Raw genomic sequence first — 24,815 nt, 5'->3', positions numbered from 1 at the left:
TCCCGTCACAGAAAGCGTCATAGAGGCCAGTGCTGGGAGATGAGGCGCCCAGTCCCCAGCCAGGGGGAATGAAAACTATTAATAAACCGCGCTGTGAGCTTTAAATCCCATCTGCACTCTATTCCCACAAAAAACGGAAACAAGATCATCTACCCTGAGTAAATAACAGTTTAGGGGGGAAAATCCTTTGTTGGCCTAGGCGCCAGTCACGTTCTCTCTCCATCAAGGGGAACACCGCCTTTAGAGCCAAAGAAAAGTTGTTACTGCGGATTTGAGTTTGATTTAGTGAAAGCCTTTGTGGAAAACCTCACTTTAGAAAATAAAAAGTTGATGATCTATGTAATGAAAATAACTGTTTTTTAGTTGGTTGTATATTTAGAAACAAGTTAGAGAAGCAAGTAAAACCCATTTTTTTTACTGTGAAAATGTTAAACATAAAGAAAAGTTGAAAGTAAACACCCCTATATTCCTGGACTGGGAGGGCTGCGTGTTATGGGATCTCTGACCTTTGTGAAGCCCGAGGGAAAGATGAAGGTGATTTCCGAAACACGGTGGCTCATAGTCCAAAGCAACAGAGGTGGTGGTGTCAGAGGTTAGCGTTGGGAAAGCATTTGTGTGCAAAGCTGGCCCTTCCTTCTGGAGTTTGGAAAGGTCAGTGATGATCCCTAGCCTTTGGTGTTTTGCTCAAATATCACCAGTGTTTTCCATGTTCATGCTGTGGGAGCGATCCTTACATTACTGGGAAGATGAAAAGTTCAGATATGTGAGCCACTAAGGCAGCACCTGGCACATAGTAGGTGCTGTAGAAATGGCCCATAGCTGCTGAGGTTATACTTCTTTTTCTCTTCTATTCTTGGCCAGGGAGATTACAGAGGGATGGGGGAGGACAGGTAGCAGCAGCAGATGTCTGAATGGCTTCATCTCCATAGTGCCTTTTCTCTTTGGCTTCTGCCTCTACCAAAGAGCGGCCCGGAATGAAGCAGAGCAGGCCTGAAGGCCATACTGCCGCCAGCTCCTGTATGGCTTTTTATACGGCCACTGACGTGGCTGAGCCTAGGGCGTGGGCTGATCCCATACTTGCTCGTGCTGAGTAGGAAGCTCAGGATCGAGAGGTGGGTGTATGAGAGACGTGGGCCATCACCTCCAAGCTCGCCTTCAGAAATTAAAACCAATGTATGCAGTTACGTTTGTGTTTCGTTTTCTAACTGTTAAGTTACAGGTGACAAACGGTGATCTTTGTTCTCTGTTATGAAATGATAAAGTCATGGGTGGATATTTTCTTCTTCTAAGTCAGTGAAGTATACCCGGGAATTAGGCTTATTGAAATCTAGAAGTGAGAGTTATGTCGTGGCCATGGCCTAGAGCCTTGGGGCCAGCACTTCCTGATGGTCTGCGTCCGTGCTCTGACCAGCACGCACGTCTCTAGTGTGGTCCCCTTTTGACTCTCAAGTAATGACTTTTAAAGAAAAATCTATCCTTTATCAGTTAGAAAGTTTGGGAGGCTTGTCTCTTATAAACTGTACTAATGTGCATCTTCAGTGAGGCCACCTGGTGACCAACTACTTTGTCAGCGTAATTTGAAATGGGGCTGACGACACACACCGCAAATGAGGGGGAAATTGGAGAAATGTACATAAAGCTTAATATATTATCTTGTTTTCTATAAAACAAATATATTAAATGGAGCGATCAAATATAAAGTTTATTGTAATAACAAATACACATACCCTAAAAAATTCACTTGGATGGAAAATTTGGAAGTTCTTGGGAAATTCAGGTAAGTGGGTTAAAGCAGTGATAGTAGCTTCTCTTCAGGTTCTCCCTCCCCTCCACTTTTCACTCTTTATTTTTGCATGCCACTGCTTCTGCTGCTGAGCTGAAGGCCTCCTCCCTCCTCTTGGTCAAGCGACTGAAAGGCAATTTGAGATGGTGCTAGAATGTCCCATGATGATGAGTGGCTGGCACGGTGTTAGACTGTTAAGCATTACTCAGAGTGCCCCGGGACCTTAAATAAGCAACTCACTGCAGCCCCTTTTCTTGGCAGGTGTTATTAACCCTGGGCTGCAAGACAATCAAATTTTTTAAAAGAAATTAATGGCTGGCCATTATGGTTCCTCCCTACAGTGAGCTAATATAGTGCATTTGAAACATCATTAATTTTACACATAGTTTTTCTGAAATAAGTATCTTGGCTCGTGTTGTGCCAGATGCATAGAAGGTGCTTCTCGAACACGTGTGTTGAATTTTGTCAAAAGAGGCAGGTCTGTATGGTGATTGCGTGTGGGCTATATTGCTCAGAAGGCAGCTGCTCCTTCCTGATGACATACGAGGTCTGACAGTTAAGTTCGCGAACTCATCCTAGAAAAAATGCTACATACCTCATTGCTGAATATCACTATGGTCACCTTCGAAGTACTCCCCTTGGGAAGCTATGCACCGACACCAGTGCCTAGTCCACCCTTCAAAGCAATTTTGGAACTCTTTCTGGAATGGCCACAAGAGCTGTCGTCGTATTACCCTTGATGTCCTGTATGTCATCAAAATGTCTTCCTTTCAATATTTCCTTTATCTTTGGGTAAAGAAAGAAGTCATTGGGGGCCAGATCAGGTAAGTAGGGAGGGTGTTCCAATACAGTTATTTGTTTACTAGCTAAAAACTCCCTCACAGACAGTGTCATGTGAGCTGGTGCACTGTCGTGATGCAAGAGCCATGAATTGTTGGTGAAAAGTTCAGGTCATCTAACTTTTTCATGCAGCCTTTCGAGCACTTCCTAATAGTAAACTTAGTTAACTGTCCAGTTGGTACATATTCATAATAATCCCTCTGATATCAAAAAAAGTTAACAAGTTCTCGAACTTAGTTGTCAGACTTTGTATGTTTTTAAAAGACACTGGATGCAGTAGATTTGAGGTGTCGGATCTGGAAACTTTGTGGAGACATGCTTGTTTTTATTGTTTATGGACTGATTTGGTTTTGTGTCAAAGTAGTTGTCACCAAAGTCTGTGAGGGCAGGTGTTACCACAGTGTCCCCAGTTCCTGTCCCATGGAAGCTTTTCCCTAAATGTTTGTTGGATGCATGAGTGAATGAGTGAGCTGTGGTCCTGAACAAGAGGGTATTAGGTTCTGGCTGTTGGGTGGTAGAAACACAATGGGAGAGAATATAGTACCAGCTCCTAGAATTCTGACTTAGAGGTGTCCCTTGGGGACAGAAACATAAAGATGTGCCTTATCTGGGCCCTTGCTAGCTGGTGTGGTGTTTCTCATTATCGGGGGGAAAGCCTGGTGTTTCTCAAGAAGAGCTGCACTGAGGTCCCTGGGCTGCTTACCCCTGGGTTGTGAGTGCAGGCTGTGGTGGAGAACTTGTGTAGGTTTTGGACGAAGACCTGCGATTGGAACACATCTCAGTCACCTTCTTGCTGTGTGGACTTGGTGCAGGGTGCGTAATGTCTCCATTTCCTCATTTGTCAATGGAGACGTAATATCTACTCTGCAGAAACTGGCAGAAAGGAGGTGCTCAATGTCTGGTAGCCCTTGTTAATGTTATTATAAACCCACATAGTAGGATGTTTTACAGTGTCGGAGGAGTGGGGGGAAGGGAACAGAGGGCTAATAGGAAAAGCAGTGCAAGGTGCATCTTCCTTGGTTCTGCCATGTGTGCCCTCACGAAGTAATGTACCCTGTGTCCCTGAAAATAAGACCTCGCTGGGCCAGCAGCTCTAATGCGTCTTTCGGAGCAAAAAGTAACGTAAAACCCGGTCTTATATTACATTGTATTATATAAGACCCGATCTTATATTAAAATAAGACGGGGTCTTCTATTAATTTTTGCTCCAAAAGAGGCATTAGAGCTGAAGGTCTGGCTAGGTCTTATTTGTAGGGAGACATGGTGTATTTCCTGTGTGAGCTAGGAGGAACCCTAATAAGCCTTGGTGAAACCAGACAGCATGCCATCAGAAGGATGTTTGTCTTTCCTTTGCTGCTGCATGTGAACCACTTCATGAACATTACTCAGTATCTGTGCCTTTGAACCCCCAGGTCTCCAGGTTTTGGGTTGTCGCTGGTTGCTGAGACCACCAACGGCACGTTCCTCAGTGCGGAGCTGGCCTCTAACCCCCAGGGCCAGGGAGCAGCGGTGCTTCCAGAGGACCTCGGGAGAAGCTGTGCCAAGCTGCTCCTGGAAGAAATCTACAGGGTATGTACTCAGCCTCTGCAGGTTGGGAGAGGAGCCATCAGGAAGCAGTTCATTAGCTCTCATTCTTACTCCTTAGCAACTTTCTCCTCTTAAGCCAAGGGCTTAAGCCAAGGAGTTAGCCTCTTCCTACCCATTAAACACTTTAACATGAAATAATTTAATGGATGACCTAAACTAGTCGGTGAGTAGAGATCCAGCCCTCCCTGGATTAGCACACGGGACAGGTAAGTTTTAACTGTGGCGAGAGGAAAGAACTGGAACAGGCTCATACGAGAGAGGAGGTGGAAAAAAAAAAAAAAAGAAGCAGGTTGGGTGGGGCCTGGCTAGTTGAAGAGAATACATTGCCCTGCTGAAGCTGCTCCCCCAGGTGTTACCATGTGGGAACCAGGGCTTCTTGTCTTCAGGTTTTCCAAGGGAAGTTGGAAGTCTGGGTTTGTGTGTAGCAATTGATTCAGGTAGAAAACAATGTCAACAGGCTAGATTTGCAGGGGGTGTTGTAGAACATAGAAGAATGTTTAGGGAAGGCAAGCGTGTGTCAGAGCATAGCACAGGCAGGGGCTTTGGAAAGATGAGCACACAAATCAAAGAAAGGCGACACAAAGCTGAAGACAAGACTTCATCAGTTGCCATCTTGCCTCTGCAGGTCTGCTGCGGGGGACACAGCTCAGACCAGCCTGCACCAACCTGTCCTCTCAGTTGCCACAGTTTTTTCTCTGTTGATTCATACGAACAGTATGCACAGAGGCATACATACACTTTTACTCTGTTTCCCCAGAATAGTTGGGGTGACCTAAAATAAGCAAGAAAGAAATTGAGAGGGAAGGAAAGATGGTAGCAGGAGAAATAAGGTGAGGCTGCCTGAAAATACATTCTTTGAAGTCCTATATACTTGGTTAGAGGAGAATCACAGATGTGGCTCCCAGATTTCCATTACGCTGCACCATCTGTTGCCTTGGCTCCATGTCAGACAGGTGGAACCTTTTCCTGCCATGCAGATCCAGGACCGGCTCCCAGGGACAGTCATTTCTGTGCTGTGTATGCGAGGCTGCACACCCTTGAACTAAGCGCTGGCAAGAACTGCATTCTGGGTGATGCGTAATATTTGTAAGTTGGCTTGTTTTTCCCTCCAGCTGGAGAGCCTTTCGTCTCTGTATTTATCTGTGTATTTATTCTCAGTTATTAGGCATTTCTGTGGTTCTTTCCTGAAGTCTCCAAGAAAGTTTTGCCCTGTTTGAAGTAGCAAAAATCATGTGTAAGCCCAGTGAAATAAAACCAGTAAGGCAGGGTATAGTGGTGATTTTTTTTTTTTAATTCCTCCTTTTGCTCCTGTAATTTATTAATCACTATGGGAGGGTGATGCCTGGGGCCATGGGTATTGATCCCTCTCAGTCCCACTAAGGCAGACAGCATATTCCACAGTCCACTTCCGTGATGCAGATCATCATTCTTGAAAATAACTCATTGCTCTCAAGGGGGAACAAGTAAGAAAGCACTGTTTTAGAGTTAATTATAATGTCCAGGTCTTAAGTGGTTTTATTTAATGTCCGTCTAATTAAAATGGAAAAAAAAGGACCTATAATTGTCTTCAGTAGAGTAACTCCATCCGCTTTACTCACCATTCAGCTACGAAATAGTGGAGAAAAGAAATATCCTGTCAAATGAAATCCTGAAGGAGGAAGTATCTTCTCACGATTTTGTGCAATCAAGTCTGGCTCAGCTTTTTGGTGCTAAATCAGTCCAGTGTTTGATGCTTAATTTAGTGGTTTTTTATTTTTATTTTTATTTTGAAAGTTGGGAGTAAATGATCAAGAGGTTACCCCTGTCAGTTACTTAGTTCAGGAAGTTTGTCATCTGGACATTTGTGAGGACAGACGGTGGCGTTCCTAAGTCCCTGGGGACTCGTTTAGGTTTCTCTTCCTTGGTGCGTGGTGGCTGGCAGGCCCTCTCTCTGACCCTGGGGATGCCTCCATCTCTTTCCAGTAGACCAGGGGGAATTGGAAGCATCACATTACACAACAGCCCTTTGGGAACCACGGGCACAAGTGGAGTGTTTTACATCCCTATAAACAGCGTATCCTAGACTTCAGGGTGAAAGCACTGCCCCCAGTCCACGAGAGAGAAAACGTGCAACCTGGGTGAGGTCATTGTATTTTTTTATTCTTAAGTTCCACTTTAAACCATTTCATTGTGCCTGTACGAAGTTTGTTTGTTTTAATCTTTAAGAAAACTTCCTTTGTTTGTGTCTATGCTCTTCAGTTGTTAAAAGGACAAAATGCCTTATGTTTTTGTGAATAATTCTTTATAGATCTGTGATGTGACATGGTTTATTGAGTAATAAGAATTCATCCCCTTTGAAGGTCTGGTTTATTTTTACCAGAATTTTAATCCTCTGATCTAATCCCTCTTGTTCTATTTATATCTCACCAGTTACCAAGCCCTCTCAATTCTGTTCCAGGCTTTCTGGAACTGCCCTTTCCTATCCATTTTTTTTTGCTGCTTCCATCTACTACCCTCTGCCCATTACGGCCCCACCCCACGCCCATTATGTGTGCTGGCTCTCCCCACTTGTGGGGGAAGGGGAGTCCTTTCCAAATCCTCTCCAACATCTTCAGTCTAAATCCCCTCCCCCCCAATACACTGATCTGATCTTTTTACCCTTTGGTGCTCAACGACCTTCACTAGCTTTGCACTTTCCCAAGGTAAAGTCAAAACCCGCTATTCAGCAAAGCCCTCAGTCTGTCTGCTCCACCTTCTCCCCGCAGTTTCGCATACTTCCCCACAGATAGCATGCAGCCACTTTCAGACTGGCCTCCTGGCTGTTCCCCACTAGCCCTGGGTCATATTTTCCCCATCCTCCTGCTCTTCTCCCCCCTCCAAACCCTGCTCACCCCTCCAGGGCCAGTATAAGTCCCCACCTCCCCAAAGCCTCCCTCGCTGCCCTGCCCGCCCAGTGCCCACAGCCCTCAGCTGCTGCATGGCTTTGGCTTCGCCTTGAATTATTTCTGGTTCCTGCTCATATCTCATCTTTGCAGTGAGATTGAAGCAACATGGCACAAGGGTTGTACCTGCTGTTGGGGTGGCCTCATCCCTCCTCCATGGTGTTCTGTACACAGACCGCAACATGTTTATTGCACTAAAATATTGGTCTGGTACATAATAAAAATCAGTTGAGAATGATGGAATAGCAACATTGGTAGGCTAGTGATAGGAAGCAGAGCCTGAAGAGAACAGCTTAGGTTTAGACAATTTTATGAAAGGCAGCAAGTTCTGTAAAACAATTCGTTTTGTTGGTTCTCACGTTCTTCGTAGGTCAGGTTTTCCTCTTTGGATGGGAATATATATACTATAATCTACGTGTCCTAGCATTTGCTAAGTGAAGAAAATTCTAACTCAGTTAGTTTAGGAAGATCAATAGATTTTCATAAAGGCTAGCAGTACGAGAAGCCTTCTATTTTCTTACCCCATTGTCGTAAATGAAGTCTGAGAGCAAAGAGTGAGTATCTGCCTAAGAACGGATTTCTTACCTATCTACATGCATTTAAAAAGGAGAGAAGTGTACCCACGTGAACAGCAGTGGGTGGCCGGCCACCTGTTCTGTTCAAAGTCGGGGAGAGTCTAGCCTTGAACCGTAAAGTGCTTTGATCAGAAACTGGGTTCTTTTTGTGACTTGTGCAAAATATGTAGAAATTCAAGGTCATCCTGCTTTCACTGTGTACAATGTAAGTTTGAACTGTGTTACATAGAGTTATCCCATAAATACAGACTTTTTTAAAGACACAAATGTAAACAGCAGTAATGCACAGATCTAGTATAATAGAAGCAAAATGGCTGAAATAGTCAAGAAATTTGAGAATAAAAGAAGAAAGGCAACCAAAACAGTTGTGCTTCAGGAGAAAATTTGTGAAAAGAATTCTGTTCTGCTTATTGATTTGGGAGAAGAACAAGGAAAATTAGGGAAAAATAGAGCATAAGTAATAGGAATGGAGGGATCTGATCCTAACAGTTCTTCCGTTTTAAGGCACATGGGAAGAGATAAGGAGGAGAAAGTAATGTAACATGGCAAACAGTTTCTGAGTGTGACTGAATAGTGCTATACGTAGATAAAAACCTTGTAAGTTAAAGGCCCTTTGATGTCAGATTGACTGTGGTCAGTGACAGATTAAATAAATAGAATCAGCATTTACTTCACCCTCGTTAATTAATTATACACTTCCTAGCATTGATTATGCTTTTTGGCTTATATGTCCTGCTGCTGCTTTAATTACTAAGGGAAGGTTTTATTTGTTATAAGATACCTCAGTAAACTTGAATGTCCATTTATTCTGATAGTCTCAGCTAATACAATTGTTCTGATTTAGTTTAACCTCCTGAAGTTAATTGATACAAAGATTACTCTTAAAAGATCCATATTATTTTATTACATATCTGTGACCGTTGCCTTGGTTTTCCATTATCTGGTTGGCACAGCGATTAATCTTTAAAGTGTTTGTCTTCACAGGGTGGATGTGTGGACTCGACCAACCAAAGCCTGGCTCTGTTGCTCATGACCCTTGGACAGCAGGATGTGTCCAAAGTCCTGTTAGGCCCACTCTCGCCCTACACGTGAGTTATTTTCTTCAGCCTCGTCATGCTGTCCCATCTCACCTCCCAAGTGCATGAAATGACAAAGGCGCTGTACTGCGCACAGCCACCACTGTGCACACCTGCCTCACTGATCCGTAAACGAGCTGGAGGTTGTCGCTCTTAAAAATGTGGTATTTCACAAGGATTTTTGCCTTCCTTTCTCTCCTGTGGTTTCATCATTCCCTTGTCATTAAAATTGTGTGATAGATTGGATTCTTTTGTTTATGCTTTAGAGTTTTTTCCATTTTGGAGATAAACTCTTGATTCCATTATAGCTTGGATTTTGTTGTTAGTTTTTTTAATCCCTCTTTTCTCTAGCTGTGGCAAATAGGACCATCTCTTCGTCCTAGGTGATAGGGTATGAATTGGCTAGAAAGATGAAGAAAAGAGGCAAAGTCCACAGTCATGCCACTGGACAAGTAGGGAAATTGTAAAAGTGCACTTGAGGCTGTTGGATGTTATCAAAAGTTGACTGCTGAGGTATTAAAGCAAGCTTTCTCCAAAAAGAGCAGCTCATCAGAAGACTTGAATTAACAGCACCGTGAAAGAAGCACTTCCCATTGATAGTAAATGAGGTTGCTGTAAGCAGCCTGTGAGCACTGACATCTGGGTGTGGGGGCCTGTGCTTCTATGCTTGAGATCTTAACATGGCCATCTGTGGGTGGGGGGGTGGGGGTGCTCGTCGTGTGGGAGGAAGTATTCAGGTAGATATGAGACTGAACTGTCCTTTTTCGGTTATCATGGTACCGATGCTGTATATCTGAAAGGTACAGTACTGTGATAACTGAAGAATGGTGGTGCCATCGCATTGAGAAAGGGGCGAGTGTTGCTGAGGGGGCATTGTACCCTTGGACCATGGCTTGAGGGGGATGTGGAGATCAGGAGCTTGAAAGAGATTCTTTTGGAGGGTTTTTTGTTTTTGTTTTTGTTTTTTGACTTGGTGGTAGGAGGTGTTTTTAGAACAAGGAAATGGAAGAGAATACATTCTGTTCTCAGTGGGGGAAGAATGATAAGCAGGAAACTGATGAGGACCACATTATCTGCAGATAACTTGTATCAAGTATTTCACAGGACAGGAAACCTGAAATTGAGTAATCCTAAATGGCACACTCAGATCAGGAATCAACATTGCTAAAATAGACTTTGTAGTTAAGGCATTTGGGGAGGAGGTGAGGGCTGGGAGTCTAGCGCCCTAAATGCAGAGATTGGCTTCCTGTAGAGAGTTTGCTGGAAATGGCTGACAGCTCTGTGACCACCATGGCTCCCTTCAGCTTCTCAGCTGTCTTATTGCTGCTGCTTTCCCAGCCTCTTCTTCAGGGCAGGAGAAGGCCTGACCGCTTCTAGAAATGTGTGTGGGCATGGGGTTTGGCAGAACATTATGTGGAAAATGGAATGTATGTTTTTATTTTTCCTTGACACTTTTTACTTTTAGAGGTTTTTTTTTTGGTTTGGCTACAAGGCCTGTATTATTTTTTCAGGTCAGTAGCCCCTGTGGAGGTAGATGGTCAAGATGTGACTGGACATTTTTTAAAGTTCCCGTCTCCTCCTCTACTAAACATTAATTGTAGTGTCTTGTGTTCTAGAAACCTTGCCTAAAATTACTACATCTCCTGGGAAAACAAAGTGGTCTGCTCTGAATTGAGCTTTACAGGAGTGGGACAAACTACAAAATTATGTTTTGAGTCTTAGGGATTGCAGGACATTCTTCCTCTGGATTACCTGTCTCCCAGGATTTCATGCAAGAGAGGCTGCCATGGGGTGGGAAAGGGAGCCTCCTTTCTTTTTGGTAAGCTAGAAACGGTAGAGGGTGGGGTAGTCAGGAGTTTATTTTTGAAAGCTGTATCTGTTTGGGACCCTTTTAGCCCTTTTATCATTGTGGAAGACTCCAGTGGCCCCGAGTGGTGAAGGGCAAAGGTGAGAAGAAAAATATGTCCTTCAGGGTCCCAGCAGACAAAATTAACATAGTGTTTGTGTGTCCAGGTTAGTGTGAAAGCGGCCCAGAATCAAGGTCAGTATAATTGTGGTGGGTGCAACAGTTTATCCTAGTTGGATTCAAGAGTTTGAGAGGCCAAACTATCACTTATTTTTATGTGCAGTTAAAGTCATCAAAATCTGTTTTCTGAAACCTCAAGTTTCTCAAAAAAACCAGAAGCAAGACCCTTCTTGGTTTAAAGAAATGTATTTCTTCTGGCAGTTTGCACATTCTGATTTGTATAAATAGCTTTTTAAATGTCTATTTATAGACCGTGGGATTAAGGAGGATATTTTTTCTTGCAGTGTTGCTTTTAAACTCTTTCTGGAAAATAAAGGTGTCTATATTCTTCCTTTTCTTCTTCCCTTTGTCTTACTTCAGGAGATTGTTGTTTGTGGTTTTCTGTGGTACTTGAGAAAGTAAGTTTATATGTGTGAAATTCTTCGGGAAGGCCAGAGAGATTCTTTTTCCCTAGTAGAATAAAGTACTATTGGATAACATGCTAGTATGTGTAGAATCTATTTCTGTTCAATTTGTTGAGTTTTAGGCGTTTTACGGTTGGTGGCAGAGTTCCACCTTCCCCTCAAAAAGCTTAATATTACAGTTTAAGGAGGATTTATACTTCAATTATAAGTAGGATTAACAACAAGAAAACATATATCTGTGAGCATCTTAATTAGCACTTTCAGAAATTGTTTGATTGGAGACTGGTTCCCAGAGCTTTCTGCATTTTGTTGGATTTCTGTGGTGGCTGTACCCCTGGGGACTGGGAGACCATGGATAGTAATTTGGCATCTCTGAGCCTTGCTGTCATCCGGAGAGGAGGGGACAGTCCTGAAATGGTGGGCTTGTGGAGATGGAGCAAGGCTTAAATGAGGTCAGGTGCTCAGTGCTCCCAGCAGTGCAGTGCTCCCACTGGAGCTCAGTCAGCGCTGGACGCCGCGGTCCCACCCAGAGCCCCCCTTGCCCTGTCCCAGTCTGGGAGAGCCAGTCTCCCGTTAAGGGCACTTCGAACGCCAGGAGGCCCTGTGAACGTGCTTTGGGCAGTTTCAGGCCTGAAGTCAGTTGTAAATTGTTTGCTCAGCTATCTATAAATCTATATCCATTAATTTTTAAATTATAACTAACTTCCTGCAGTTGTGTTGCTAAACAGACTACACACATTTTATTTACTGTTCCCAAGAATTCTGTAAGGTAGGTGTTTATTTAACAAACAGTATGTTTTCTGTTGGCCAGATGTTGTTTTAAGCGCTTTCCAACTATGAACTCATTAAGTTCTCATGATAAACCTATGAGGGCGCTAAAGACAAGTACTCCTGCACAGGCGGTTCTGCAGGTGAGGGCGTTGAGGCACAGAGAGGCTGAGTCATGTGCCCAGAGTCACACAGCAAGGGGGGCTCAGCCCCACACAGTCTCGGCTGAGCTGTGCTTGCCTGACCTACTGTGCTCTTACATAAGCACTGGGATTCTGTCCATAGTGTTGGGCCCGAGCGCCCGCCTGCCTGAGGCAGGCTGCCACGCCACATCTTTTCAGAGCCCTCATTTCAAATTCTGCCGTAAAATGATCTCCTTCTATCTTTAGTTGGAGGTTAAAATAAACCATGCCACCTTGTTTTGTTCTAACTTTAATAAGTGACCTCGTTCTGCTACTTGGGAAGTGCTGGGAAGCGAGAGCCCAGTGTCCCTGTGAAACCCTGATTGATTGGGGGTCTTGGCTCACTTAGCCTGTAGCATAGCAGTGTCAAGATCAAACGAGACAGTGCAGGGAAAAGTGGGGACTGCTGGCCAAGCCTCCAGCTTTTTGGGTTCAGTTGTTTAACTGTTGCCTTGAGCTAGCGTGGTACCACTCCACCTTACATGTGTTATTTAATTGTGTTTCAATGCTGCAAAGCCCTGTCACCTTGATTAAGCTGTTTGAACCCCAGAACATATTTGGAAAATGGTAAAAGCAAGTGATATCTTTAGTTTCCAGATGAAAAAGAGAGGTTAGAGGTCTGCTCATGGTAAGTCCTTAGCCACTTGGCTTGGCACCCACATCTCCCAACAGGGCAGCCAGCCTGGCTCTCACTTTCCTTCTGCTTTTAAGTCGAATTTAATAACTTTGTTCTTAGAGCAGAAGCCATCCGGGCTTTGGGAAAGCCACTATTTGGCAGAAAAAGCACCACCAGTATATTTAGAAGCTGTGGTGTAATGACATCAGGGGTCTCCATCCAGCAGATTCTCTTCTCACCCCCGGATCTCCCATCTCCTCAACTTCCAGAGAATTCCTTAGACCTGAGAAGTAGGGTCACCCAGGGTCCAAGTGGCTTGGTGGCGCAGGAGTCAGGCACCTTTTGTTGTGTTTTGTGCTTTTGGAGCTGCCATAGAGAGTGTGCACCCATGATTGCTTTCACCCCCATGCTCTAGCAGGCATCAGAAGAGGGATCTGGTGAGAGGGGCTACATTTTTAAGCGGCAGCGCCGGGCAACCTGGCAAGTCCTGGGCAATTGGGATTCAATGGGCAGGTGACTGAGCCCAAAGGCTGTCACCTGTTGACCAGCAGTGCTGCTAGAAGATACATAGGAAAAATTATCTCTGTGTTCTAGGATTCTCTGAAACTTGTCACATGGACTGAAGGCTTTCATGAAAAGTAGGTTATTGGTTTGGGGCTTTTTTTTTTGAAAATAAATGACTTTGTTCTGGAAAATACGAAGTCTGACAAATTCGCGCACTTGTTGGAGTAATGTTGCTAACCTTTTTTGATTTCAGTGGGATTATTTATTATGAATTTGCACCAACTGGACAAACAGTTCACCAAGTTTGCTGTTTGTGAGTGCTGAAAAGGCTGCGTGAAAAAGTTGGACGACCTGAACTTTTCGCCAACAATTCATGGCTCTTGCATCACGACAGTGCACCAGCTCACACGGCACTGTCTGTGAGGGAGTTTTCAGCGAGTAAACAAATAACTGTATTGGAACATCCTCCCTACTCACCTGGTCTGGCCCCAATGGCTTCTTTCTTTACCCAAAGATAAAGGGAATATTGAAAGGAAGACATTTGGATGATATTCAGGACATCAAGGGTAATACGATGACAGCTCTGATGGCCATTCCAGAAAAATTGCTTTGAATTTTGGCTTCGGTGCACAGCTCCCCAAGGGGAGGACTTCGAAGGTGACCACAGTGATATTCAGCAATGAGGCGTGTAGCACTGTTTCTAGGATGAGTTCGCGAACTTAATTTCCTCTTAAAAAGTTGACTGCAGATGCAGCCCTCTGAGTCCTTTTACACGGGAGTTGCACAGTCCCAGTTCCCTAGAATGGTTAGTCTGCAAAGCTGCCAGTAATACTGGTCACCAGTTAATGAGCCGAGCCGCTCTCAGCGTGCGGCGGCTCTCGCTTGCCTAGCTGTGTGGTCACGTGGTTGTGCCTAGGACGTGTGAATCTGCAGTGTGGTGCTTGGAAGAGAGGAGAGGGAAGTTTCTGCACCCGGGAGGTGGGGGCTCGTGGGGCCTGTGTGTGGCTGCGGCCGTGGGGCTGTGGAGAAGGGTGTGTATCAGCGTCCGACATGACTGTTCGACTGCGTATAGCTATGGGCGAGCGCTTGTTCTGTTTGGTTTCCATTTTCTTAAAGAGACTGTGTGTTAGGATTTTGTCTGTGGTTATTTCCCAGCTTTCGAGCATGTTTGCTCTTTGATAGCCCAGCTACAGCAGACAGGGAGAATGGCGCTGGAGCTGGGAGGATGTTCTGAAACATTCCTTAAGCCAGTCCCTTGCAGCCTTCCTCAGGCTGAGGGCTTGGCAGAACATTATGTAAAAGGTGGAACCAACTCTGCTTTTTCTAACCATTCCAAAGGCTACAAATATCCCAAAGCTGCAAATTTGTAGGCCTGCACACTCAGATCTGTGTTTCTCCTATCCTTCTCCAAGAGATCAGAGGCAAGCTGAGGCCTCTCAGGAATTCTGCCAGCTGGGAGGGTGTCTGGTTTTTCTAGCACAGTTGAACGATTCAGAGTGAAGTAGGCTCAGGAGGCGCTGACTGGGAGCAGGCCTGTGTGAGAGCCGAGGCCGCAGTGGAGGAGAGAACAGGCTGTTTGCTCCTGAGAACCCAGACGAGTGGGTGAGATGGCTGGCTGTGTCTGCATTGCTGCCAGCTGGAGGCTTTGCCCACAGATGTGCACTGTTGATCTGTGGGTTTGGTGTGTTTGTTTTCTTTTTTTCCTAGGACAGGGTGGGGGAGATTGTGGAGAGCAAAGAACTGAAAATGTCTATTGGTTAGTAAGACAGGAAAGCCAGCAGGGGAAGAACTGACTTCCCTTAATTGCTAAGGATGTTGAAGTCATTTCTCAGAATGAGCTCTAACTCCTAGATTCTATTCTGCGCCTCATTATTGGATGCCTTATTTGAATGCCTTATGTAGTGCCTAGCAGGTGTCATGGTTTCAATGATAGATATGGTATTGCCCTTGAGGGGCTTACATAATTCACCAGGGTGGGAGGGGCAATTGTGAGACAACTACACCTAAGCGTTTATAGACATTACAAGCACAGCCAGCAATGCAGAGGGGTTATTGGCCAGAGAGAAGAGTAGACAAATGCGGTGGTATTTTAAAGATGGAGATGAAGTAGCGTAATAAGAGGAATTGATAGCAAAGAAGTGAGGAATTTTTCTGTTAGTATGCGCCTTCACCAGAACTCCTACTGCCCAGAGCAGTTCCTGTTTCATCTGTTAGCCCCTGACATGCCGTCAGGGCAGCCAGGCAGGCTGAGGAATTGTTTGGGTCTCCTTTTCTCCTCTGACTAGATCAACTCGGACAGAGGGACAGGAGGGGGTGGGAAATTCATTTCAGTAAACTTATACTTAGCTTGGTATATACTGTGTGACTGTGTGAGGGTGGGAGCCAGGATCAGTACTTTTTTTTTTGACTTCACAAATATATATTCATTTATTTATTTTAAACAGCTTTATTGAGATATACTTCATATGCCACACAGTTTACCCATAAAAGCGTACAGTTCAATGGTTTTGAGTATAATCAAAAAGTTGTGTAAACATAACTACAATCTAATTTTAGAACATTTTCACCACCCTGGAAAGAAACCCTTTGCCCATTCATGGTTGTTCACCATTCCTCCCACTCGCCTCACCCCAGGCAACCACTAATCTGCTTTCTTCCTCTGTGATAGATTTGCCAGTTCTGTCCATTTCATGTAAATAGACTCATGCGATAGGAGTTTCTTGGTGACTGCCTTCCCTCACTTAGCATGATGATTTCAGGGTTCATCCACGTTGTAGCATGTTAGAACTTCATTCCTTTTTATGGCTGAATACCATTGTATGGATACACCACATTTTATTCATCTATCAGTGGGCATTTGCATTATTTTCACTTTGACCTTTATGAATAATGCTGCTATGAACTTTTGTATACAAGTTTTTGTGTGGGTGTAGTTTTTTGTTTCTCTTGTGTAGATACCTACGAGTGGAATTGCTGGATCGTATGGTAACTCCTTGTTTAACAATTTGAGGAACTGTCAGACTGTTTTCCACAGTAGTGGCAATTTCTACTAGCAGTGTGTAAGGATTCCTGTTTTTCCACATCCTGACCCACACATTTGTTATTATCTGTCTTTTTGATTGGAGCCATTCTGTTGGGTGGCAAGTGGTACCTCAGTGATGTTGATTTTCACTTCCCTAATGACTAATGTTGTTGAACATCTTTTCATGTGCTATTGGCCGTATGTATATCTTCTTTGGAAAAATGTCTGTTCAGATCCTGTGTCCATTTTTAAATTGGGGTATTTGCTTTTTATTATGAAGTTGTCAGAGTTCTTTACATACATATTCTAGATATTACATCCTTATCAGATAAATGATTTGCAGATACTTTCTCCCATCCTGGGAGTTGTATTTTCATTTTCTTGATAGTGTCCACAAAAGATTTTAATTTTGATGAAGTCCAGTTTATTTGTCTTTTTTCTTTCATCATTCCACTTTTGGTGTTGTGTTTAAGAAACCATTGCCTAGCCCAAGATCATGAAGATTTACTCCTGTTTTGTTCTGTAAGTTTCATAGTTCCAGCTCTTACATGCAGGTCTTTAATCCATTTTGAATTAATTTTTGTGTATATTGTGATGGAAGGGTCCAACCTTGTCTTTTGCATATGAAGTAGTTCCTGCATCATTCATTGAGAAGATTATTCTTTCCCTGTTATCTTGGCACCCTTTTCGAAAATCAATTGACCACAAATGAGTGGATTTCTTTCTTGACTCTCAATTCTGTTCCATTGAGCTGCATGTAGGGTCAGTGTTTTGAAAGCTCAGGTGATCCCACGTGCAGTCAGCACAGAGAACTGTCGCGCTGGGGTAGGGAGTTTGGATGGTTCGATTGGGAGGGAGCACAACACACCGTTGCTGGAATTCTTTATTTCAGGTGTACAGTCCGTCCTTAACTAAACCTGTGTTTTTCAAACTTGCCTGATAAAAATCACCAGGAGTGCTTGTGAACAGTAGATTTCTGGCCCCTGTTCACTGGGGAGAAAGGGCTTGGAAAAGGGTGGGGAGGGGACATCTTTGCATGTAGCCTGTGATTCTGGGGTCTTCCACGTGGACATGTCCTCCCTATCAGCTGCCAGTTGATCAGAACCTTCAGGGACCTGTGTATTTAATGAATTCTCTAGGTGAGTCATCTGGTCAGGGTCGCTGGGGCGATGCTGAGTGTGCTAGCCCAGACCGGTAGAGACCTGCATAGCCATACCATAGTCCTTCCACAGAATCGCGGTTCCCAAGGTATTCTTGGCATGAGTGACGCCATCGCTCTGCCTTCAGGAAGGTGACACGAAACAGCCACATGAAACTTCTCACCACATTTACTGTGAGCCCTTCCCTGACCACAGTATTGAGTATTGCCTCCTGCTGTATGCGTACAGATATTGTTAGACCCACATTTCCTCCCATCTGCCTTGTTTACTTTATTTAAATTTCCCTTTTCAAGAATACTTAACCTAGCTTGTCTGTTCCACTTGATTGAAACCATCGTGTGAGAAGGGATTTTCAGTTGACTGCAATATCTGTCTCCAAGAACAGTGCCAGGTACGTTGTAGGTGTTCAATCACTGTTTGTTAAGTGAATGGAGGGATTGAGATTGAGGAAAGAAGAGAGAAGCGTCTCTATTTTGGCATCAGCAGCAGTCATTCCACTTGGTTTTACCTCGGGACACTGAATTGTGAAAGTACGCGTCTCTCTCTCTGCAGGAGCCACTCAAGTATTAATGCCATATCCAGGTCTACTGTAATGAATGTGTAGGACAAGACTTGTGTCATGTACTAACCTCTAACCTCATGTATAGATGTATACATGCTTTTATTTACTTATTTAATCTGTCGTGTGCATCTGCAAGCTGTCTAAATCCTCTGGAAATTGGCAGACTGTAAATAAATATTATTGAATCAGTTTTGACGAGAATGTCATAATTTTGGTCATTCTTTTTTTTTTTTTTTTATTGGGGAAGGGGAACAGGACTTTATTGGGGAACAGTGTGTACTTCTAGGCCTTTTTTTTTTTTTTTTTTCCCAAGTCAAGTTGTTGTCCTTTCAATCTTAGTGGTGGAGGGTGCCGTTCAGCTTCAAGTTGTTGTCCTTTCAGTCTTAGTTGTGGAGGGCGCAGCTCAGCTCCAGGTCCAGTTGCCATTTTTCTAGTTGCAGGGGGCGCAGCCCACTATCCCTTGCGGGAGTCGAACCGGCAACCTTGTGTTTGAGAGGATGCGCTCCAACCAACTGAGCCATCCGGGAGCTCAGCGGCAGCTCAGCTCAAGGTGCCATGTTCAATCTTAGTTGCAGGGGGTGCTGCCCACCATCCCTTGCGGGACTCGAGGAGTTGAACTGGCAACCTTGTGGTTGAGAGCCCACTGGCCCATGTGGGAATCGAACCGGCAGCCTTCGGAGTTAGGAGCATGGAGCTCTAACCTCCTGAGCCACCGGGCCGGCCCCCTTGGTCATTCTTCTTGATCTGGGAAATTGAAAAGCTTGGGTTCTAGGTGGGAGGAGAACTTTTTAAAAAAAAATCGATTCCTCTTTGATTCCTTCCTCCTTTTTTCTTTTTAGGATAGAATTTTTGCGGCATTTGAAGAGCTTTTTCCAGATTATGTTTAAAATTGAAACCAAGCCATGTGGTGAAGAACTTAAGGGTGGGGATAAAGTGCTGATGACCTGTGTTGGCGTTGGCTTCTCCAACCTTAGCAAGACCCTCAAGTGAACCTGGCGTGGGATCAAAGGCCCCAGTGCCTGCAGACAAAGCAGAAGCTGCCAAGCACCCAGAGGGACCAAGTCCAAATTTATCCGGGACAGGATAGCCTCTTACATTAAGACCTTTCTCAATATTTCATTTAAAAGCATCAGAATATCCAAATTAAAAAACATCTTTATGTCATATGGTTTCCAGCCATTTCTCCAGCGGTCCTGATATTCCCCAGGAGGCCCTGTCTTGATGAGCGCTCCCTGGGCTTAGTCGGACAAGGGAAGTGCCTTCAGGACCCCGTCGTGCTGTGAGACCATCATCGCAGCTGCATCCCCGCAGTGTTTCCTTGGCCCACGTCCCCGGGCTTCTGTCGGGTGACTGCTTTTCAGATCATTTCTGCAAGGACTGACCTCTTTGAACCTTGGTTTCTGTGTAGGGATTAAATGAGATAATATGGGTGAACACTCTTTATTAGTGCAGTGTTATGCCAATGTCAGAAATTGGTATAAGAGAGCATTTCATCCCTTGTCTCAGGAATGGACTGAGCTGCCTTGGAGACAGACACTGCTCCCTGTCTGGTCCATTGCATGTGTGTGTTGGGGGATGAGTGCCTGGGGCTGCCGGGCTCCAATTAAAGTTGTTGGATGTTTTCTATATCCCAGGTGTGCTCTCCATTTTCTTATTTTATTCTCAGAGTAGCCCTGTCATACAGATTGTATTATCTCCACAAGAAAATTCAAAAAGGATATTTTGTTCCTTTGAAATGTATAATGTAAAGACATCAGCTCTCCTGACTTAAAGATGTAGGTGTAATAGTGTCAGAGTCTGGAGTTTTACCTTACGTACAAGCTAATCAGATGATTACCGTTTCATGGATGCCGGGAGAAGACGTGAGAGTCCTCCGTCAGAGACGAAGAACTTCGTGACTCAGCACAGCAAGCCTCATGCGCTTCGTGTTTGTATTGGCTTCCCCTGTCCCCCGAGTCTCTCAGTGGTGACATGGAGGGGCCCCAGGTAGATGCTCTGCACACAGTGGGTTTGCGTCATAGCCAAGAAACACGCATGCCTGGGGACGCTGCCCCTCACTGCAGGCCTGCTCTTTGTTCCAGGTGTGGACACTACTTCATCTCTCAACATGGAGGAGAAAGGGCCCTGGTGAAGGCTTCCCCATCAGGAATGTGCCGGAACACCCCTGCCCACTACTAAGAGTCTCCATTTGGTGTGTGAGAGTTGGTAGAAGGGGAAAGATCTGATTCCTTCTTACTAGAATTCTAAATGATGTTCTGCACCTGGGTGGCCTTTGGAAGTGTGAAGGTCTTTGTCCCCTAGTCTTCTTGTACCCCTTTCTTTTTCAGTGAAAGGGTCCAGAGGAAGTCTGCTGTTTCGCCTGGGGGCGTGGGAGGGCGTGGGGAGGAAGGGCTATCACTGAAGGTGGCCTCTACTGACTGAGAGCTTTAGGAGCTGTGTTGGTTTTCTGTAGCTGCATGACAAAGCACCGCAAACTCAGCAGCTGAAAACAATACCCGTTTATCATCTCACGGTTCTGTAGGTCAGAGGTCCTGGTGGGTTTGATTTGGGTTCTCTGTTTAGGGTTTCAAGGCTGTCAAGGATGTCAGTGTCAGCCAGGCTGCGCTCTGGGAGAGAATACGCTTCCAGTTCATTCAACTGGTAGAATTCAGGTTTCAGGGCTGGAGTTCTCCCTTTCTGGCCGGCTGGGGACAACTCTCAGCTTATAGAGAGACGTTGCAGGCATTCTTTGTAACTCAGTTCCCTTCATCTTCACCCCAGCAATAATGCATCAGATCCTTCATGTGCTTTGAATCTGACTTCCTCTTGTGGTACCAGCTGAAGAGAACATTGCTTTTCAATGACTCATATCACAGTCCCCCTTGAATAATCTCCCTATCTAAGGTCACCTGATCCCAGGCGTACTTAGATTTGTGTTGGAATAGCCAGGGGCTGGGAATCTTGGTCGGTCATCTGAGAATTTTGCATACCACACATGCTGCAGTTTTCCTTAGTGCTGCTGGTGTTTGAACCCACATCTGCCCACAGTCAGATACAGAACTAAAGCACTGCATGTCCAGTGCTATCCTACAGGAGCTTTCTGTCCTTTGGAATAAGCGCCTGTTGGTCAATTTAGGGTGGCATGTAGACTCCAGGCAGATCATTGCAAGCAGTGGAAGGAACGTGTCCGCCTATCTGCTACAAACAAGGAAGTATCTGCTGGTTTGCAGCCCTCCAGCTGCATTTAGAGTGGGAACATCTGGCAGTAGTGGTGACAAGATTGCCAAAAGGAGGACAAATGTAATATTTATTTAAACAGCCTGCTCCCAGGCCCTCTCTCCAATGCCCAGGAGAAGGAATACCATGCCTTGGGAAGAAGCCGTCCTGTGCAGGTTGCTGGTCCATCTTAGTGACATGCGGTGCCCATGGTCTCTGCCCTGTTCTTAGCGTAGATCCTGATTGATCCAGCTTCCCTGGGGTAGATGGATGAGAGATTCCAGAACTGGGGGCCTGTCTGCTTTCCTTGACAGAGACAGACCACTCAAGGAGACTAGTGATTTTTTTCTTTTTCAGGCAGCTGCACCTGTGACCTTAAGGGGGTCATGGCAGAATCATGGTCTTTACCTTTCTGTCATCTACCAGGCCCTGCTTCTGCCTGTCAGTGTCCTTCAGTTACATTCTATGTAAACATCGGCCGGCCCCCCTCCACCATGATTATTTTACAGTATTCATCAAAACAGTTGGTAAGGGGTGAGAGGAAGCTAGGGTATTGCACCATGATGTGCTGATGGGGAAACAGCAACAGGAGGCTTTGCTGAAATCCAAAGTACCCTCATTGGGCCGCTAAACCTCGGGGTTTTGTTGCTTTTGTTTTGTTTGTTTGATCTTTTCTGATAAAAAGTGGTGAAGGATATCACTGATTACAGACCCAACAAACAAACCACAAAACTTAAGCTGCACTGGGCTGCCTGTCCTTTCGCTGTCACTCTACTACAGAAGACCACTATGTAGCCATTTCCAGGAGGTCTTTTGTATTGGGTAGCTCTTCGGTGAGCCCAGTGCTGACAATTAATTGTACAGAGAATGAGGGGAAGGGTTGAGGGTGCAAAAGGGAAGGAAAGAAAGAGATAGGATGGAGTAGAGGAGACTTAAATGGGTAAAACCAAAGGTAGGTGGAGAAAAGGAAACACCAGGGAAATAAGGAATGACTACAGTTTTAGCTGTGCCCAAGGTAGGAGTGGGATTCACCTGGGTGAGATATGGGGATGAAGAGGGGATGAAGAAATAGATTTATTGGGGGCCTTGAATTTTCCTGGCAGTCCTTTGTTGGAGACCTGTGGAGGTACCAGGGGGCAATTTTAGTCAGTTTGTGATGAATGGGAAAGCAGCCCCACAGGCCGATATGCCCAGCGTGGATCTCCATTGTTCCTCACCTGGCTCCAGAGTGAATCAGTACCTGGTACTTAAGAGTGTCCGTGTTCAGATGACTCTGGCCTGTTTTTTAGAAATGACTAATAGTTCATGGGAATGTCAATAGGCAAGCCAGGTCTTTTTGGATTCTTAGTTGGCTAGGTCTCAGAAGCCATTTGCGTGGAATAATTTATCAATGTTTGGCATCTTAGGGAGACCACACCACATCATTCCTTTACTCAAGCAAATAAAAGTTGTCATTTTGTCAGAGGCTGCCTTTAATGCTTTGTCACATTTGGCCCATACCTGTCAGATAGTCTGACCCCCAACCCTGAGGCACGAGCCTCGGGGCAGCACCTGTTGACGGGCCAGGTCAGAGTGTTTCCATTCCCTTTCTTCCTGGTCCTTCTGACGCTAGTGGTTCTGGATGTGGATCCTGCTCTGCTGAGACCTTCTGTTGGGTCTATTGGGAAGGTGACAGTGATCTCAGGAGGTAAGTGTGGCACGCTTGCTTTCTGGCCCAGCTCAGCTTCTAACCAGCTGTTAAGATCTTAAATAATGCACCTCCTCACACGTGGATTTCCTCTGTCAAATTGGGGTGGATGTGTGAGATGGTGCCCCAAAACTCAAAAAGATGCCCCTTACTGGCTTTTCTACTTCACCCCCATTCTTGTGTTTATTTGGGATGGCAGACAGGTTAGTTGGCATGAGCATTTTTTTAAAGCATTGAGACGTTTTCTCTGAGGTCTCAGGACTCTTTGTTCCTGTGTTTTCTCCCCATTCTTAACCCTCTAAAGATCTTTACATCCAAAAATATTCAGATTGATTAATACTTTCTGCTGTGATTCTGATAAAAGGTGAATTTCTAGACATCAGAGGCCAACTTAAAGACAAAGGAAATGAACCAACCAGCCCAGCAATAACACGTGTGACAACTTCACGTGTCTGCTCTGTCACCATGGCCATAACAGTGGTAAGCCTGCTGCCGGACTCACTGCTGGCCACTTGGGCAACTCATCTCTGTCTTGGGAGTAGAGGGTGTCTGGAAGAAAGGGGAATGGTAGTGGCAACAGCCTCTTCTTGCTGTATCTGGGAATGGTAGGACATCCTGAAGCTCTTTCTAGTCTTTTAAGAAAAGTTATTGGTGGGGACTGTATATTTTGGTGCCTGTCTTGCTCTGCATGGGGATCCAACATCTGGAAAATAACCTCAGGTTATTTTCAGCATTGAGTGCACTTGGTTCCTGGACCTTCCCGCATATTCCTCTATTGGTCCCATGCTGTTTCGACCTCTTTGCTATTTTACCTGTTAGGCAATTAAAGTCATCATGTCTAAGATCTGTACACGCTGAAGAACCAATGGACACGTTCGCACAAAAAGAGGAAAAACAATACTGGCTCCAAATTATGCAAAGACAAGAGGAAAATTAATGAAATAGTCACAAAAGGAAACATTTTCCACCTTAATTGTTAAAATATTGAAAACGATAGAGGTGAGAATTGTTTTCTTCATAAGTATTTCCAAGTATACAGTGATTGCCAATGAATCATAGTTAATGATCTGTTAAGTGCGTTGCTGGTCGCCAATCAATGTGAAAGGCAAAATTATACAAAGCATTTCAGAACTTTGGGATGTGGCTACATTTTAATACGTGTGGTTTGATGATGCCGTCGCAAGAGGCCTAGAGAGTGAAACTGTGAGCCCTACGCTGTCCCTGAGCCACCTTAATCCAAAAGCCGCAGCAGCTCCTGACTGGTCCCTAGGATGCACCCCGCCCTGTGTTCTCAGGGAGCCCTGGGGGGTCAGTCTTAGCTCTCCCTACACTCAGTTGTTGCTTGATTCTTCTCCCTGTTAACCTATGACTGGGTTCCTCTTTGAAGGTTTGGTGTGGCTCTGATTTTAAAGTTCTTTTTGGAAGTATTTATTTTAAAAAGATTAATTCAGTCGTTTATGAGGAAAGCTTCTGGTTTCTTGAGTTTCAGTAGAGCATTGTGGAAGTGACAGGATTAGTTAGGAATGAGACCTGTGTTTGAATCCTGGCCATGTCAGTAGATTCGTGGCATTGGGCAGGCCCTCTGCCTGAGATTAATTTCCTCATCTGCAAAATGGGAACTATCTACCATCCACCCCGGTCTTGAGAGGGTTTATTAGACATAATGGTTATGTGTTAAATGCTTAGGATTCTTTTACCTGTTCAATCCCTGGTGAGGATTCAAAGCAGTCTTCTACCTGACAGGTTAATGTCAGCATGAGTTACAGGGTTGATCTCTACATCTGGTACTTGTATATACACAGCTAGCAGACCAGAGGCAAGATATGGCACCTGCATGCATGTTGGGGTCAGTTGCCCCATGACAAAGGTCACAGAGTGAAAAAGATGGCCTGCAGGCATCTCGGTGA

The 24,815-nt window shown here is 44.8% G+C and overlaps 1 protein-coding gene across 3 annotated transcripts in view; it reads left to right on the top strand.

Annotated features, from left to right (window-relative positions):
- RCL1 (RNA terminal phosphate cyclase like 1) overlaps positions 1–24,815 on the top strand; it is a 170,847-nt gene that overhangs the window by 55,878 nt on the left and 90,154 nt on the right. For 2 of the 3 annotated variants that reach the window (XM_081067172.1, XM_081067170.1), the window contains 3 exons: positions 4,036–4,192; positions 8,691–8,794; positions 18,866–19,658. In XM_081067172.1, coding sequence (XP_080923298.1) covers positions 4,036–4,192; positions 8,691–8,794; positions 18,866–19,016 — 412 coding nt within the window. In that variant the 3' untranslated portion in view covers positions 19,017–19,658. Of the gene's footprint in view, positions 1–4,035; positions 4,193–8,690; positions 8,795–18,865; positions 19,659–24,815 lie in introns of those variants that run through there. The other variant, XM_081067171.1, reaches the window with a different exon arrangement.

The sequence above is a fragment of the Rhinolophus hipposideros genome, assembly GCF_964194185.1.
Source record: "Rhinolophus hipposideros genome assembly, chromosome: 11".
Classification (NCBI taxonomy): Eukaryota; Metazoa; Chordata; class Mammalia; order Chiroptera; family Rhinolophidae; genus Rhinolophus; species Rhinolophus hipposideros.
The sequence above is the reverse complement of the archived record's forward strand: the minus strand, read 5'-3'. Positions and strand labels throughout refer to the sequence as shown.